This window comes from Ambystoma mexicanum, chromosome 3q (assembly GCF_040938575.1).
Source record: "Ambystoma mexicanum isolate Mex_15411 chromosome 3q, UKY_AmexF1_1, whole genome shotgun sequence".
NCBI lineage: Eukaryota > Metazoa > Chordata > Amphibia > Caudata > Ambystomatidae > Ambystoma > Ambystoma mexicanum.
In genome coordinates, this window is record NC_090926.1 from 1,111,121,546 (window position 1) to 1,111,140,418 (window position 18,873).

The 18,873-nt window shown below is 45.0% G+C and overlaps 1 protein-coding gene across 1 annotated transcript in view; it reads right to left on the bottom strand.

Annotated features, from left to right (window-relative positions):
* Positions 1 to 18,873, bottom strand: part of LOC138447652 (neurogenic locus notch homolog protein 3-like) — a 536,025-nt gene that overhangs the window by 24,342 nt on the left and 492,810 nt on the right. Inside the window, exons 31-33 of the mRNA XM_069603876.1 lie at positions 13,925 to 14,229; positions 4,280 to 4,427; positions 3,317 to 3,414 (exon numbers count right to left, since the gene is read on the bottom strand). Of these exons, the coding sequence (XP_069459977.1) occupies positions 3,317 to 3,414; positions 4,280 to 4,427; positions 13,925 to 14,229 (551 nt within the window). The remainder of the gene's footprint in view (positions 1 to 3,316; positions 3,415 to 4,279; positions 4,428 to 13,924; positions 14,230 to 18,873) is intronic.

Sequence of the window (18,873 nt, forward strand, 5' to 3'; positions counted from 1 at the left end):
GGTCTTCCCTGGGGTTGATCATCACAGCATCGGCACCCGTGGGATACATCAGGCTGGTCTCCAGTGGGGTGTATAACTTCCTATGGAAGTGTGAACAAACTAAAGTACTTACCTGTGCCTGTAAGCATTTCCCATAAGCCCCTAGGCATTCACAGTGAGCTCTGGACCAAGATTCACTATTTTTGTAATTACATGTCATTTTAAATGGAATTTTTAAATCAGCTCTAATTTCTGCAAGTGTAAATGTACTTGCAACACTAACTGCACCTGGTAACATTGTGTATATTTTCTATGAAATATAACAGGAAGTTGATTTACTGAAATGTTCATGAATTCTTAGAAGCTTTTGCTAAGGTGTTCTATGGGTCCACTCTTTTTGTAGCTTTAATGTATTCTATCTGGCTGACCACACGTTAAGACTGAATGCCCTAAAAGGTCTAAATGGATGGTGAATTACGTTTTATGCCTTAGGAATATTTTGATCCATTTGTCCTTTGGGTAAAATTGTGTTTACCTTTCTATATCCCATACCCTACCATATGTGTTTGTTGCTTACCATCAGGTCTAGGGACTTCCACAAATACATAGGTTGGGATGCGTCTTTAGGAGACTCAGTTGTGCAGGGTTCTGGGTATCTACCTGCAGGTTAGGTTGTATGCTATCCTGGGTATCCCCACCCCCCCTGTTTAATGTTGGGTACTTTCCCTTGCCAAAGGACCCACATATAGACCTTGGGGTTAGAAGATTTCTTGTTTTAGCATTTGTTTTTAAATGTACTTAGTATTTTTCGATTACTGTGCATTATGACCAAGGAACTTATTTGAACTGATAGTTTTATGTGTGACTTTAATAAAGGGTATATTTTTCAGTGTATAGGTGCATTTACTCGAGCTGTGTGTGGACTAACTGTACTTCTGTATTGACCTGCTACCCCTACTTGAGAGTTCAGTCTTGCTGCTCTGACCATGATTTCTTGTCTGGTGTTTTAGCCCTCTACCTCCCCCAGCTCCCGCCTCCCATGCTTACCCTGGTTGGGCTGGGACGTGCTTGTAGCTCTGAATCTGGATGCATCCCCCTCCAGTGACCGGCCTGGTGAAATCCTGTTCCTTTACAAGATCCCAGAAGACCCTCATTGGTGCTATTACACTTCTTGGACTAGTGGGAATAACTAGTCTTGACACCTACTCTAGGTTACACGCCTCAAGACCCTTTGGAAGTATCTCTGGACAACCGGTGGAATGCCAAGCTCACTCATGAGCTACCTTGCCAAAGCCGCCCGATCGCCAGCTCGTGCCATACGTCGCCTTCTCCCGATATTGCAGTTTCCTAGCATCAAGGAAACTGGTACGGGAGCTGTTTCTGTGAGTGACCAGGATGACACCAGTCATCACCTGCAAAGGGTGACCATCGATGGAACTCACATTCTTCCATCCAATGAAGCGTCCTAAAGAGATCTGCATTGTGAAAGTTGGCATTCTTCATCAACAGGGTTTGCATTTTTGAAGTTGCACCTGTGCGGAAGAAACTCTGAAACCTATAAACCCTGGACGCCTTTCACTCAAACAAAGAACAGAAGAGCTTTTCCCCGTGACCCCCCCACCCCCAGACGATCCATTACGTGACCTGGGAAAATCTGAGTCAGCGGAGTAAGTAAGCAATCATGTTACTATCTCCTCTTGTCCTCCATAGGATAACATTGGGTGCAAAGCCATTTGCCTCCTAACTCTTTTACTTACATTTGGTCATCAAGCCTGGGCGAAGTCTCCTAACCATGGGCTAGGAAGAGAGGAGAACTCACTGTGTTTGGATGCATTCTTATTACACTTTTAAATAGTTTTGTACTGTTTGAAATCATCTCCGCAGCCCATTGCATCCTCTTTGTGAGAATACCTTCCCTGGAGAAACCTGTGTTGGAACCTTTTAACAAATTGAAGAGCTGGACTTCAAAATTAAAGGGAATTGTGATACTACCTGCTAGTTTCATTTCTTTGTGTTCCGACGGGCCCAATAATTTTTATACATACCGTTTTAGCTGGAATATTGGGCTTTATTCTGTATGGACCCATTGGGGCCATAGACCACTCCCTTACACTCCTTACATAAAGCCCTGACTGCTCTTCCATGTTCATAATACCTAGGGTGGTCCCCTAAAATCATCCCGTCATGGATGATTTTAGAAATCCATCTTAAAATGATTCCAGAAAGGCAGGGGAACATGGCAAAGCAGGTTCTGGCAGTTCAACAGTGAAGCAGCCCACCACGAGAAAACCGTTCCTCAAAGAATGCTACTGAGAGAGTGACCCAGGATGGTCCAGAAGAGCAATTGTGGCAGTGTATTTGGGTCTCAATACCCTTCCAGGTGATATCCTCCTGCCTTTTTATTGGAAGCTGCTATTAGCAGTAAAACAGTCTGGCGGTGGTCCCAGCATAGAAGGCGTGGCCCAGCCAGTGAAGTGGCCAGCAGGACGACAGGTAGGCCAAGCAACAGAAAATGGAAACACAAAATAAGCCCAGGACACATGATCCAGCCAACTTCCAAGAAATTATGGTAATCCCACCGGAGGTAAATAAACGACCTTCCTTCAACAACTGAACAGGAAGGAGTGTAAGCAAGGGTCTGCCCAAGCGTGAAAACAGGGTACTTTAGGAGCACCACTGGCTTGGGAGACTCATGCAGAACCCCAGGACCTTATACTCGGACATGGTTACGGTTGCAAGGGGCGTGCTGAGTTCCAAAAAAGAGGAAGTCCTAAAGCAAGACGTCAAGGAACTTTAGCATTCCCAAACATGAAATGCGGCAACAGTCTCCAAATTAGTTGAGCAGGTGAGTCTGCACTACCCAAAAAATCTGCCAGGATACCAAAACAGACAGATATCCTGGGGCAGGGCGAGGGGGACCGTTTCCTCCGGCCTCTACTACCTCACCTTCCTGATAGTCTGACCTCATTGCTAGCCTTCTGCTAACATTTACAGGTCTCTCACCTATATCAGTAGCCTACTCCGGCCAACACACAGGGTCTTTGGAATACCTTTGCCTTACTATTCGGTGTGGCGACTACTAGTGTTTTACAACATTCAGCTACTGGCACAGAATTCCTGGTGAGCAAATATTTCTGGTTGTGAATAAAAAGCAAAATGTACTATTTATTTCAAGAAATACTTCTGCACTCTTCTGTACATTGCTGTGCAAGATTTGTACAGGGCTGGCCAACAGGCATGCAGATCCAAATGTGTCATAGTTCAGCCTGTCAGAAGACAATGCAAGTTAAAGATGTGTTACTGAGTGATGCAGATCTAGTGTATTTGAGCATCTCACCTTGGTATCCTGCATATCTTTGTTGGCTCCATTCTTCAGGAGAGCCAAAGTTGCCTCCAAGTTGTTAACTGCTGCTGCCCAATGAAGGGCAGATTTGCCTGCAAGAAAAGCAACAGCAGATCAGTAGGGTAACGCTCGGGAGCAGCTTTGCTGCTACGTGCTACACTGCCTGGACATCAAAATAAAGAAAGCACAAACCACACAGATACATAAAAGTCATTAGTACATGTAGCTGCAATCCAAGTCTGCATATGCAACACAATAAATGCTAAAGGTGTGCATATCTTATTGAAATATGAGAACCAAAAGCCACCACTTCACTTTATTCAAACTGCCTGAGCACCCAGGTGGAGTAGTAACGGTTGTCTAATCAGGAATTAATATCTGGGAAACACCAAAAGATACAGCTACTTTATGGAGAACTTCGTAATATCTGAAAGAAGAGGTTTGCATTAATGTGTAGACTAAATGTTGCGCTGATGGACAGCTTAACTATCAAAATAAAGCATGCACAAGAAGCGCATTTCGCTTAAAAATGAGGCGGCATGCTGCAAATACAGCTTCTAAGATGAGCATCAGCCCGTGGTTCGAACTTAATTTGAATCGGTAAACCACACTGAGGTTTCCCAGTGAGACAGGCAAGTCAATTGATCAAACAACCAAGCATGGGGTGCGTTATGGCCTATACAACTAGCTTAATCTCACATGCAGTTCTTTTGTAATTCCTGTGATGGAGAGAAGAGGCAGTTAACATATTAGAAGTGGAAAATAGATTTAGCTTGTAAAGCACATGCAATGACAAGTAAGCATAGGAGGCTCAAATACAGCAGGAATTATTAGCTCAGATGAACTTCTGGGAATTTATTCCAGAATACTTCAAATACAAGCATGCCGAGGAAATTAGTTATCTAGGCCTTACTCACAAGCTTCTCCTATTGAATAAATCCAATGCAATGAACCTACCCAGCTCGTCCACAGCGTTCACATCTGCATGGCAGGCAATGAGCTCCTCAACCATTCCCTCTACTGCCAGTCGGGCTGCCAGGATCAGAGCTGTTGAGCCGTCCACCATCCTAGAGTCAAGATCTGTTGAACGGTTCCGGATCAGGATCTGAAAAAGAACAGTAACATTTACTCAAAGGGACTACGGCACTCTTAACCCCACATTCTCTACAGGCTTTGAGGAGATTAGTTTTACCCTGCACAATTTGCACTGGTCTAGTTCATTTCTCCGGGACGATATCCCATGTGCAGGTAGGTAATTGGGAAATTCAGGGATTCCAAACTATTACTATCTTTTGCGTGATATGAATATCAGATCAAAGGGAATAGGTCTGCATCTAAATAAATGTTAGTTTTTTTAGACTAGCAGTGACATCTCTGAAAAAAAAACTACCCTGCACCTTTCAAATATTTTGATAAAGCAACAAGGATACGAGGGCAATGGCATGACGTACCTCTGACATTTGATCTCAACTGTTACTCCTGGTTGCTGCTGGCATAACCAGTGCACTGCTTTCCAAACTCTGAGTTAATTGGTCTGTGAAAATCCACTCTGCAAAACCCTTTAGCTCATTAAGGACATTTTTCCTCGGCCTTTTGCCTACGAGTCAGCTAAATCAACCTTCTAAGCCTAAGGGATAATTCCTTGGAGTATCTTGACTCTCGAAAGTGGCTGAGCAGTTGAGGCAAACTCTTGGGAAGGAGCCGGATGGTTTAAAGAGTGGTACTAGGAAAACAATAAGGGAACCTCGACAAGATATATTTATCAAACATTCTTTTTTTACATTTTATTTATATCATATAATGTGCAACTAACGTGAATGAAAAGATAAAAATTACTTACCCAGTAATAGTTTTTCCGTTTCTTGTAGCTTAGAATTACATGCTATGCATAGACTGCCATCTAGTGTTTGAGCTTTAAATATTACATCTTGGTTTTTGTTTTAATTTGAAAGCCGGAGTCGTAGGGGAGTTCAGCACTATCGCTACCCTGACACTAGGTTACAAAGCGCTTATATTGGTTGGTCAGAGAGCCTAGGCTTGTCTTGGAGTTGGCGTATTCGGTTCTCGTCTGGGTATCCAGGTTCCATCTCTGAAAGAAAACAGGTGAATGAGGGAGGTTGGGGGTGGGGGACTAAATGGTGAGCAAGGGAAGTTGTAGGAGGGAGGCAATCAAGTGGGCAGTGCTAGATAAGTGTTGGGCCTGTTGGGGGCAGACCCAAAGTAAATGTTGCATCAGTATGAGAATGTGATTTAGGTGAGGCCAATTAGCATGGGGCAGATCATTAGTATTTTCAGAGTCGAATGGTGCATTGCAAATGTCTCATCAGAAATAGTGAACCCCCCACCCCCCAACAGGTGTTGAACAAGTGTTCAAAAGTCTAAACAAGTCTAACAAGAACAAAGGAGCAACTTGCTGACTTCCACATCCCCTCACAGTTATTCTATTTAGAATAAAGCTCCTCTGAATAGTTGAGTAGTTTGCAATGATTTCAAATAGGTCAGTTACTCAATAAGCAACATTATAGGGTTGTTCACCTTGACGGAGCAGCAGACAATGCTGAAGAGAATGAGGTGCCCCAAAGGAAATGTCCAGTCAAGAAATGTAGCAACACAGACTTGGAGATCAGCGAGGGATCAGAAATCAGCTGCCATAGCTGTGGTTGAATGCTATAAGGGAAGGGGTCTGTGACAAAAGACCCTGCTGCTGGAGGGAAGGTACCAAGACCCATGTGAAGTCAGTGAACCCCAAACAAAGATTTTTTAAGATGCGTCACAGACTCATCTGACAGCTTGCAGAATGCTGTCCAGACTCCAAAGCTGGAGAGGTTGCGATTCATCAGTTTGGCAATATCAGCAATTGAAGATCATGTGGTCTGAGGAACAGAACAAACATTTGGCAAATATGGAGAACCCACAATGCTCTTCTGAGGATAGGACACATTGCATCAGTGTAATTTAAGAGATTGTGGAGTGGCAACCGCAGGAAGATCTGCACAGGGTGTAGCAAAGGACAACCGCTGATGCAGGGCAAACCACTGGAGGTCTCCAAACCAGATTAACAGGACCAGGGTGTTAGGCAGGAATTTATGTAGCAACCCTGAGTCGGAATACTACCTTTGGTTATAAGAGTAGTCCATGTGGCTTCTGTCTGATTGCAGTGATGCAGATCCTGGGTTCCTGGGCTTCGGTCGTGGGGACAAGAGGGACGACATCTGGAGGACACCTGCGAAAGCAATTCGGAGGTCAGCGGCAGCTACGGGCTCTTAACAGATCAACAACACTTTGCAGTTTGTGATCGGTAAACAGCACCACCGCGGATCGGGGACACCGGTTGGGCTTCCTTCACTCTGTTGCAGGGACTCTAACTCTTGTCCTGCTTCTGGAGGATCCTGGGGAGACCCCTGGAGCTTCTGGCCGGATTGCAGACGTTGCACTAGACTACGTATTTCTCGACCCCTGGCACTCTGTTCTTGCAGCAGCAAAGAAGTACAGCCAGTTGGGAAAGATGGTGCAATGGAGTTCGTCTCAGGGTTAGTTGGTCCAACTAACCCAAGGGAAGAATTTGTCTCTTCCGGAGCTTCTCTTGTCGATTAGAAAAGGAGTTTCAGCATGGCAGCAGGGCTTCACTGGGCAATTCAATGGTCCAGGAGGATGCAGCAAGCTTCGTTCATGGTTTTTGCGTCTGGTCTTCAAGTCCCAAAACCCTCGCCTTTTAAGCAGCTTTCTCCAATTCATGCACAGCTTGTCAGACAGCACTACGGCTGTCCTGATAGGACAGCCAGCCAGCCAGCCATTCCTAAAGACAAAGGACAGGGGAGTTTCGGGAACCTCCCTCACTTCCTGCCCTGCCAGACACACTGGAGCTAGAGGCAGGTTTCAGTACTGAAGCGCGCCAAAGGCAAAGCAATCAAAGGGTTCAAACCTCACTTAGGAAAGTTAAACCACTGCCACCAGCCATTTAAAGTAGTGAGGGTAACATACTTTTTTTACATGAGAAGGTAGGAAAAAGGGGCTACTAAGTAACCCCCCCCCCCACAAACCCCACCCCCAGCACTCCACATAGGAGTGCGTGTGCTGGACCTACAAAGGGAAAAGGTAAGCAAAGCCACTTTTACTATTCTTGGGACCAGTAGTACACCACAGAAAAGGTATTTAAACCTTATGAGAAATCTAAAGGATTGCTCTGTGACACAGCACTGAAGGTGTTGTGTGTCGGCATACAAAGAGTAGATGCCTATGGAGTTTGTCAGACTCCAAAAACAAAGGAAACAATCCCAATCAGGTCCAAACCCATGAAAGTGTGAGAAAAAGGGCTCACTCACTGCAGGGTTAAACTTAGAAGTCCTAAAGTCCAGCAAAAGAGCTTGGGGTCTCTAATGTTGAAGGGAATTAGCACAGAGATGAGAATTCTCCCTAATACAGGGCCTCTCAGGAAAAACTAAGGAAACTGCCTAGGCCCATCCAAAAGCTGCAGAGGAGCACACTCTGAATCACGTGTCACAGATCGGACAGGTCCCACTATTGCAACCGGAGAGGCGCACTGAAATCCGTTCTTTCTGGCACAGGAATCGGAGGGTTTCTCATTTGGAGAAAGATGCAGTTTGGAGCAGTTTTCAAAATCATAAGAATGTAAGATATTAAAAACTCCTAAGAGAACCAACAGAAGGTATCTAGCCCTGAAGGGAAGGTATTTGGGAGTGCATTCCAAGTCTTCAGAAAGGACTAGGCCACACCGTACAAAAGGTTGTCAGTGTCCCTTTGATATTTTGACAGCACTATATCTTTCCATCCACAGACGTATTATTAGCAAATCACAGTAGTAGCAATAGACAACATACCGGTGCAGTGTAATCTTATTCCTAAACAGAGGACCTGGAATTACCCTTAATCAGGAAAACATGCAGCATTGTAACTTTTGTTAGCCAGCCAATCTATGCCAGTCACTACAGTAAAATGTAATGTTCTTTCGAGCATAAACTCAGCAGTGTCTATTCCAGAGAACTACTATACATCTGTGATGAACCCCGATGGAGTCAGCACATGGGAGGAGCCAACCTCCGGGGAGAGGTCTTGGCTTCATGGGGTGAAGCATGGTATTCCCACCCAAAACGAATACCCTCATGGCCTATTGTTATACACCTACTCCTTCTCCCATGAGGAATGGGGAGGTCACCCTCTCCAGTTCCATCCATCATTCATCCAAGACTCAGTCACCATTTAAGACTACTAAAAAGGTGTATGTTTTCCAAAACAATTCCCTGTATTTCCTCTCCCAGAATGACCAAAGTACTGGGACCAGAAAGAGGAATTGAGCAATGCCGAGCAAGGAAGGTCACAACCACAAAGAGCGTTCTAGTAATTACTGGTACACACCTGTGCCTGGGAAGTTTAAAATCCAAAAGGAAGCAGAGAACCAATGTCTGCTGCTGGTGGGAGAGAGCGGCATCTGAAGAATCTGAAAGGCAGTTCCAAGCGTGGTGGAGCCAAGCGGCTCACCAGCAAAGTAAGCGTAAGACATGATGCTGGGATGCAAGGAGATGGTGAGTCACCTGGGTGTTTGCAGGTAAAAAGGAGCAGCGCTTCACCTACTGGAACGAAGCAGACGCAGGAATCTGAAGCCGCAAGGGCTGAAGAAACCAACGGGAAACACAAGAAGGAAGCCAAAGGAATTACTTCTTTGGTTGACCGCGAGAGAATCCAGGAGGAGGATGTGAGCTGTAGGTAAGTACACTGAACCCAATCAATACAATAGTCTGATGAAACTCCTACATAAAGAAAGATGTCACAAAAAAAAATACACATTTATTTTATATACACAAGACGGTTACCAGTCAAATGGTCGAAAACATTTGGTCGACAGACAATTTGGTCGACACCATTTGGTCGAATGCCAAATGGTCGTTTTTTTTTTTTTACCCATTTTTTGGTTTTTTTTGGGGGGGTCCCCCCCCCAACCCCCTTTTTTTTCTTTTTTATTTTTTTTCCCCACACGAAAACCCACAAAACACATATATATATAAAAAAAAAAAAACAATTCGACCATTTGGCATTCGACCAAATGGTGTCGACCAAATTGCAGTCGACCAGTTTGCTGTCGACCAATTGACTGGACACCACACAAGACAGGTAAGTAAATACTCTTGTAGACTAACCAATTCACATGAAATATATCAACTAAATCAAGTAAAAATAAGGGCGCCTGGCGGGGTCCTGATCTACCCAGGAGGGTACTTATATAATAATCAAAAATAATCCGGTTGTGAGATACTACAAAAAGCAAGCGACGGTTCTGAACAAATGAGTTTATTTCAAAAAACCACAAGTGTTATTGTTCAATTAGTTTACATAGCTTTCGATAAGCATGAAAGGCTCAAAGGAACGGACAGGAGTATTTGAATTTGGTGGAAATACAGAATGAGTATCAACCTCTTTTGTATTGAGGTAGAGAGTTCCACCTAAGGGCACAGTGGTATACAACAGTTTGAAGAACATATATTTAAACAATAGTGCACCGGGACATGGGGTGGTCCAGGGCATGGTTAGCACGGGGTGTACACAACATAATCTACAAGACATACACGAAAAAGGGTATTTGCAGTTGTGTCACTGGGGATCGACACAGGTGTGTTTCGGCCATGAAGGCGGAATGGTCGCCTGGATAGTTTTGGCCTTCTTCAGGATGAGCACCAAATGTGGTGTAGTCCGCATTGTCTGCTGCTGTGGTAGGATCCCATTACAGCAGCAGATCCCCCGACGATGCACGTTGCTCACGGCTCGCGACGAGGGACCTTTTTAGGCCCTGCTCTAGCCAATAGGATCCTGACCGAAATTGATACCTCAGGAACCCACGGCTCCCCCAAGTGCAGTCACGCACCAACCATCCAGCACTAATCCTTGGATGGTTTTGTACAGCATCACTACTGCTACCACAGCAGCAGACAATACGGACTACACCACATTTGGTGCTCATTCTGCAGAAGGCCAACACTATCCAGGCGACAATTCTGCCTTCATGGCTGAAACACACCTGTGTCGATCCCCAGTGACACAACTGCAAATACCCTTTTTCGTGTATGTCTTGTAGATTATGTTGTGTACACCCCGTGTTAACCATGCCCTGGACCACCCTATGTCCCGGGTGTACTATTGTTTAAATATATGTTCTTCAAACTGTTGTATACCACTGTGCCCTTAGGTGGAACTGTGTACCTCAATACAAAAGAGGTTGATACTCATTCTGTATTTCCACCAAATTCAAATACTTCTGTCCGTTCCTTTGAGCCTTTCGTGCTTATCGAAAACTATGTAAACTAATTGAACAATAACACTTGTGATTTTTTTAAATAAGCTCATTGTTCAGAACCGTAGCTTGCCATTTGTAGGATCTCACAACCTGATTATTTTTGATTTTTATATGAAATATCAACTATACTTTTGTGCCCTTAGGTGGAACTCTGTACCTCAATACAAAAGAGGTTGATACTCATTCTGTATTTCTACCAAATTCAAATACTTCTGTCCGTTCCTTTGAGCCTTTCGTGCTTATGTAAACTAATTGAACAATAACACTTGTGGTTTTTTTAAATAAACTCATTTGTTCAGAACCGTAGCTTGCTTTTTATAGGATCTCACAACCTGATTATTTTTGATTATTATATGAAATATAAACTATACTTTTTCTTTATAAAGGTGACTGCGTCAATAGTAGTTGCTGGTGCTTACAATTGTTACAGAAAATGACACTGACAGCTGTACCCAAGTGCTGTGCACCCACATTTGTTACAGAGAAATTATAGTTTCATTCATTTATAAAGTCACACAGAGAAGATCTGTAGGAAGGAAAAGAGGGGCTATTCAACAATATTAGTAGTATATTTCACAGCAACACTTCAAGGCTTATAATGCTTTGGCAGTCCAATCCCTAACTAGCCAGGAGTTCATCAAAGTCAGTGTACGAGTGGTTCAAAACAGTCTTATGCAGCCAGCAGCAGAAAAGGAAAAGATCCTCAGGACACTTTAGTCAATTAAATACAAATGATTTAGTAGATAACACAAGTTATAGGGACCCTGCAAAGGACTCCTTAATACGACACAAGCTGCTAAGCCTGGATCAGAGTTATAGGTACACACCCAAACACCTTGTAATGCACTCAAGTCACACTAGAGCGACTATTCGGCTTGAGGAAAGTTCTACCTTGAGCCCCACAGTACCTTAGATGAAGCAAATGCAGCTGAATTCTTTCCTGTGCAGCAGCGATGGACCCGGTTTCCAGATTCATCAGTCTGGTGGCGAAAAGAAGGACTCTGAATGGGATGTCACAGCAGCAGTCACAAGACAGGACCCCCAACAAGGATTGCTTCAGTGTCCCACGTCAGTCTGTGGTGTTGGCGCCTTTTTATCAGCTCCAACATAGGACGGTTATCGCCCGGTCTATCTTCCTCACCTCTTCAGTCCTGCACTCTGGTGAGGGGACTTCGATAAGTGGGATTGTTCTGCTGCAGGTCCAACTGGAGCTAACCAAAGTTCTGGGCGGATTCATCCACACAGACATTGTACTGCAAATGGGTCAGAGGTCCCCTGGTATTCACAGTTTACAGCCCTGGAAAGTCACAGCACTTTAGGGTATGGCTCGATCTGCAGTTCGTCTTGGGGCTGGTTGGTCCCACCAGCCAAAGGTAAAGAGTCATCCTCTTTAGAGCTGCTCTGTCGTTAATGGGTCAGGACAGCAGTGGTTGCTTCACGGTAAATGTAAGGGGTCTGCAGGCGTGACCACCCATCCTCAGCTCCAGATCTTCTGTTCCAGTGGTCGACTTGCCTTCTGCCTCAGGAACTTCACCTTTAATTCAGATTTCCCATTCACTCCTCTGCTAACGCTCACAGCAGTTTATAGAAAGGGGTGGATGGCTGTCCAATCAGGACACCCATCCCCCGCAGTGGGAACTGGTTCCATTCAGGCACTCTGGTAGACAGGGCAGTAAAACTCCTCCCCCCCTCTTCCTGCTTTCACAGACACACTGAAGCCTAGGCAGGGACACCCAAGGGTTCCCTCCAAAGGCAAAACTTTAATCAGACCTCCCACTCCCAGATTGGTAGAGGGGTTAACAAAGAACAACCACAGAAGAAATGGCTAAAAAAGAGACAGGATTAACCATGTTAGAACATAGGTGACCTTTTTGTGCATAACCGAGACTGAATACAGTCTGCAATAGGAAATAGCACAAAAGTTGGCAGAACATTGCCACCAGCCATAACTATAGGGTTGTAAACAGAGCAAAATTTTTTATTTAAAGAAAAAGCGCAGAGACCAGGGGATATTAGGTATCCCATTAGCACTCCACATAAGACGCTATGTGCTAATATCTCATAGGTTACAGTTTTAGGGAGGATCCAAAGTATCCCTCTATCGCCAAGTACAGTCGTTTTTAAGACTAGTCAAAGAATATCAAAAAGGGAAACCAAAGGGCCCCCAGCAACACTGCACACAAGGTGCTTTGTGCTGCAAAAGTGTAACAGATCCCTTTAAGAGATATGGAGCACAGCAAGACTCCATAGAATAAGGCAATACAAAAGGAACAGCGTTCCAAAAGGCAGAGCAAATAAGAATGAAAAAGGGTGGGGGGGCTCCCCTCATTCATGAGAGAAAGAAAAAGGTCCAGATGTCCAACAAAAAGTGATTGGCAATGGTCCCGGGATACTTCAGAAGTCCAACGGCAGGAGACTGGTGCAAGGTACATGAGTAGCCGATCTCTTCAGTCCTCTCGAGGACAGCACCATCAAGGGTCTTCCCTGGTCAAAGGAGAGGCACCACAGGTACACTGGTAGATAGCTTGGGCAATGCTGGTTTGCTTCAGCAGCAGTTCGACTGGTAATCTATGCAGTCTTCCTGTCCTCAGACCTTTGGCTGAATCAGGTGACCTCTAGAACGGTGCCAGACCCTCCCTCTCCTTTTATCAGAAGTCCAGGGTGGGGGGTGCCCTAGCAATCCAATGGAAAGGATCTGCACTATTCAAACAGTTAAGTGCTGTCCAATAATGGTCAGTCTCATACCAAACATCTGGCCATCAACACATCCTCAGGGAGAAATGGAGAGTGGGACTAAAAAAAATAAAGGTGCTGGGTGGTGCAGCAGTAAAATATATTAAAAGATGCACTTCATCCAACCTGTCAAGAACATTGTCAAAAGAGTGAGAAATACACTTTCGGCAATTGGTAACAGGGTGACAGGATGCCCCCTGCAATAGTCTACATAAGGGAGTGATACTGTGGGATTAAAAAAAAAAGCAAAATGGGGACATTGTCTCTGTATTGGTAACCGTAGGGACTGTCCAGTACTTTTCCAAGAAGTGAGCTGCAGTGGTATTGGGTGGAAAAGGTACCTCACTTGCCAAAAAGTCTGGAAAAATCAAAATGAGTCAGAAGATATGCTTGAGTCTTTAGGGAGGCAGAAAAGCAGCAGAAAGATCGGTCTCTGACATTGCCTAAATAGGAAACTAAACAAGGAGGGAATCTGGATGAATCTAAAACTAATCACAGGCTAGTGTTGGATCACTCCGTTCAAGGATCAAAGAATGTTGGCACTGTACATTAGCTTTGTAACTCACCTGAAACACTCCTTGTGCATCTGCTGCCACTGCAGCATGAAGGGGGCTACGGCCAGTGTTGTCTTGGGCATTGGTGTCTGCACCAGCATCTAGAAGGCGCTTGGCTGCATCAGCTCGAGCGTAACGGGCTGCTAGATGTAGGGCTGTTTCACCCGTGCGATCAGTCTGAGCTCCAAGAACAGCACCTTGACAAATTAGGTCCGAGATGATGTTAGCAGATGAATCTTCTGCTTCTTCTTCCTCGTTAATGTCCATTTCCATTCCTCCGCCACAGAATGATGCAAGCATCAGTGGTGTAAACCCATCTGCAAAGCATGAGTAGAGAAAGAAAAAAATAAGATGCATGAACGCATTTTCAATATCTTATCTGAATTAGTGGGTCATTGACCCATACCCTCCATACCCGTCCCCACACCCCCACACTCACCATGGCAATTTCAATTATACTCAAACTGAACTTTAAATCTTGCCTTCATGGGGATTCAGATACTGCTCAGTCCATAGCTATTTCCTCTCCCACAACTTGTCGGGAAACTGGTCTTTTCAGCATACCAGGAAGAAAACTGCTCACGATTTCAACTGCAATGGGGGCACAACAAGCTCCCACATTTTCACACCAATTGTTAAAGTGACAGCACTGGCGTGTATGCACAAGAGAACAATTGGGTGGGAGTTACCAAGAATAGAGGGCGATTGCTCCTAGTGTGAGTAGGGATGCCCTTCTGACTGGGTGATCATATCCTCAGAAGAACAAGTTACTTACCCCCTGGTAACGTTCTTTCGACTACATGTTCATCCCACGTATTCCTCATCTAAGATATCTCCTATATCCTGCTTCAGAGTTTCTTTTCCGGCAGAGAGCGCTGGGTGTCGATGCTGTCGACAAAGTCCCTCGAGGGCCTCCACCTCGAGAAGGACCAAAATGGCCCCAGTCTTCTTTTTTCGCTATTTTAGTGTTTCTTGTTCTTTCTTGTTCCTTCCCCTGACATCAAGGGTGGGAAATTGCATTGTGTGATTTTTATCTTCAGCAGGAGTCCCCTGGACTCTCCCACCCAAGCTCCAGTGTCTGTGCAGGCAGGAAGCGAGGGAGGAGTCAAAAACTCCACAGCCCTTTGTCTTCCTCCTTGCCTGAATGGGGACAAATCCCAGTGGGGGACTGGCTGTCTTGATTGGACAACCAGACTGCCTCTTCTGGCAAAATGCAAAAGTTGTTTTGCAATTCCTGTTAAATACTAAGAACCTGGAAGCTGAAGACAAGTCGATCACTGGAATTGAAACAAAGCGGCTAAAACTAAATCCAGCGACCAGAGAGCCTGCTGTGTAACTGGAGCCTGCTGTAGCCCTTATTTCAAATCGACCCTGACCCAGAGCCTGATGAGACCCACTAGACTCAAGAAGGCCTGCATTTTGAGCCATCCCACACATTGCTGCGACCTTGCAGGGCTGCAATACCCCAATACCCTGGGATGGCCTCGAGCCATTGTGCAGTGCAGTCTTCCGAATTCCATATCTCGCTGAAACTTCATGGGCATCCTTGTGTATCTCCAGAGACATGATTCGAGTCTGAAAAGTCCTCACCAGAGGGCTGGACCTTTGTAACAACGAAAATTCAACTGCGATTTTCTGTCTTTTGTGCGCCTGTAAGAGGTGCCAAATCTACAGAGCCGCATTCAGCCACAAGCAAAACCTTGCCTAGAGCCTTTTCGGTTGATCCCCACTGCAAAGTCCCTTCCAAGGTCCTGTTTTCAGTCACCACGACAAGGAATCCACTGACCAGGCTTTTGGCTGCAGATCCTGAAGTTCTCCTGCTGCAAAATCTTCAATGTTTAGGTATTTTGTTGGCTTGCGATTCCTGTGATGTGTGGGGGTTTTTCTGTGATTGGGAGGCCTCTGATCCAGTTCACCCAGTTCCACTGCTGGAATCCTGCTAGGGTGTCTTCTGTGAAGCTCCTGCACCCTCCTCAGTACAGTGCCACAGGGAAGTCTTTCAGATTTCCCAAGGTTTAAATACCTTCTCTGGGATCAACTATTGTTTCCCAGAACAGTCGAGTGAAATTTACTTCACTTAGTCCTCTAAATTTCTAGACCCAGCACACCCCATCTTACAATAGAGTGTCTAGATACTTATTTAACAGTCACATGTTACCCTTTCCTCTGAGAATGGCTAGTGGCAGTGGTTTTACAACGAACTTCCATGATTTTTTTCCCCCGACTGCAAACTATTGGTAGCTCCGGTAACGTTAAATCGCGGGAGCCATGTTTTTCAAAATGGCGTCTGAGCGCCCTTTGTTAAAAAAGGTCCCAGTCTTCTTATTTCGCCATTTCTTTGTGGATAGGTCTTTCTAGAGTTTTTCTCTGCGCGCTTAACCAGGTTTGGTCTCTGTTCATTCGCCTTTGGCGGGCTTCAGGAGTGAAGACGCCTCTGGCGCCCGAGTGTCTGGGGTAGGCAGGAAGTGAGAGAGGTGCCCGAAACTCTGTGCTTATTCTCCTAGGAGATCCAAATGCACTCTGGCGTGATTGGCTGGCTGACTGTCCGGCAAGGACAGCCACCCTGCTGGGTGAGTGGCATCTAGGCTGGAATGAATGGGAGAGAAATGAATAAACGGCGAGTCTCTTGGCTTGGAAGGCAGAGTCGACCACTGGACGAAGAAGAGCTTGAAGAGGACGGCTGCTGCAACTCCTAGACCGTTGGTTTGCGCGGTGAAGCCCCACTGCAGGTCCGAATCGCCAAAGTAAGCCACCTGGACACCCATCTCAGAGCTGGTTGAATTTCCTCAGAGTTGCTGCAGGAAATTGTAGAGCAAGGCAGAGGGACACCAGATTGTGTGCATGGCCTAAAGCTTTTGGAAGATCCTCTGGACTCCCATGAAGCAGGACTGACCAAGCCTTAACACCCCCCCAAACCCTCCTCAGTCGAGTGTGGGACCTCAGATGTGAGGAAAGTCCACCTTGACAACCAGGAACCGCTCTTATTGCCATTTGCTGTACTGCAAGGAGCTGATATGCGAAACAGCCACTGAGAGTAAAGTTTGCTGGTTGCTAGCTTTGACGGTGCCAATGCAGTAGTCCCCCAACCTCCTCCCTCTTGTCCCCACGACTGAGGTCCAGGAACAGTAAGATCTGCAGAGCTGTACAGTAACAAGTCTTCAGCTGCATCTTCTTATTTAATAAGGTACTGTAAACACTAGCCTAAGAGAACTTACCTCTTACTGTGGAAGTGCTTATAACGTCTGCAACTCAAGTCTAATCAGCTTGTGGCCCTACATTTGATTCTTCTTGTTCTCAAATACTCCTAAGAACATGTGCAAAGACTTTTCCATTTACTTACCTGAAGTGCTGCATCCTATACAAAGACTTTGGCCCATTGACTTTGGCTTAGCCTATTGAATTGAATGACTCTTCTCAGAGCGATCTGAAAGTATTTGCCCTGCTTATGATTATTTTTATTTCTTGTGTTCTAATAACTGTTGCCTTTTACTTACCTTTTAAAGAGTATTCTGTATGCCAACAGTAAGCTATTAATGTCCCCAGCACCCTTGTTACTGAAGTCACCTGTGGGTGTAGGTTGTGTCTGTGGGCCATCCCAAAGGGGCTTTGTCTGATTCAGAAACTCGGAGTGTACAGTATTGAAGTACATTTGTGTGTTACTATTCTATTGCTCCCTTCTGAAGAAGGCTTTAAAACTGACTGCTAAATAAATTGTTTATGCAAGAAACCTGGAGTCTCAGAGTTTATTTGAATACCTGTAATTGTGAATCTTTGTGTAACTCCACTACAGCTCACATTCCCCTCTTGAGAGAAGCCTGGCTGCTCAACATGCTACCAAAACTGCGTAGTACAAGCTTATACCAAAGGTTGGGTGGCCTATACCTGTAGTCAACCCTTCCTCTCCACCCAAAGTTGCATTACTCTAGCCAGAGCTCTCATACTATCTAAACTGGACTATTGTAACTCCCTCTATGTAGGCGCCAACAAACAGATTACCAATAAAATCCAGATCCTACAGAACAATGCCCTCAGAGCAGCGCTTAACTTCCCTAAAAGAGAACACATCTCGAATACTAGGAGAACCCACAACTGGCTCACTACCACAGACAAAATTCTGCTTAAGGTAGCCTCCCTCACCCACAAATGCCTTAACAACGCAGCTCCCAGTTATCTCTCAGACAGAATAACCAGATACATGCCCAACAGACTCAGCAGAAATAGCAATGCTAACCTGCTTGCTGTTCCCAGATTCAAGCGCATGAAAATGGGCGGCAACAGCTTCCAGGTAAAAGCAGCCCAACACTGGAACTCACTACCACCCTCCGTCAGAGCACCTCAAACCTACCACCAATTTAGGCGTAACTACCTCCAGTGGCTTAAGAACAAAGACCAATAATGACAGCCAATAATGACACCCTGCAACCACTACACATTTGTTCAACTTGTAACTATGTCGTAATGTTACTCTGTATCCTTGTAACTGTTTCTCACTGTAACTGAATCCACCCAATATGTATAATAATGTAAATAATGTACAGTATTGTAACTAAGTTGAGAATATTCTTGTAATGCTTGCGCCCTCATACCTTCTGGTCCGGTGCGCCATATAAATAAACAAATAGTTGTTTGTAGTGTTCCCAGAGAGTACTGCAAACAAACTTTGCCTAACAGATGCCACTGTGTATGATTATGTAAAAATGACCACGACATTGTCTTTTAAGAGCCGTATGCTGGAGTTCCACACAACTTGTAGAGAATTTTGAAGCACCTATAAAAAGTGTATATGATCTGATTGATTGGTTTCCATCCACTTGACTAGAATGCACAGGTCCCTTTCCTTGAATTCCCAACGATCTGTAGGCTTCCAGGGGAGCAAATGATTATCTCCTCCCACCGCGTCAGATGAGCCTTTCATGAATTGCTGGAAAGTGCATCAGTGTGCAGGTTTCCCAAAGGTGAAG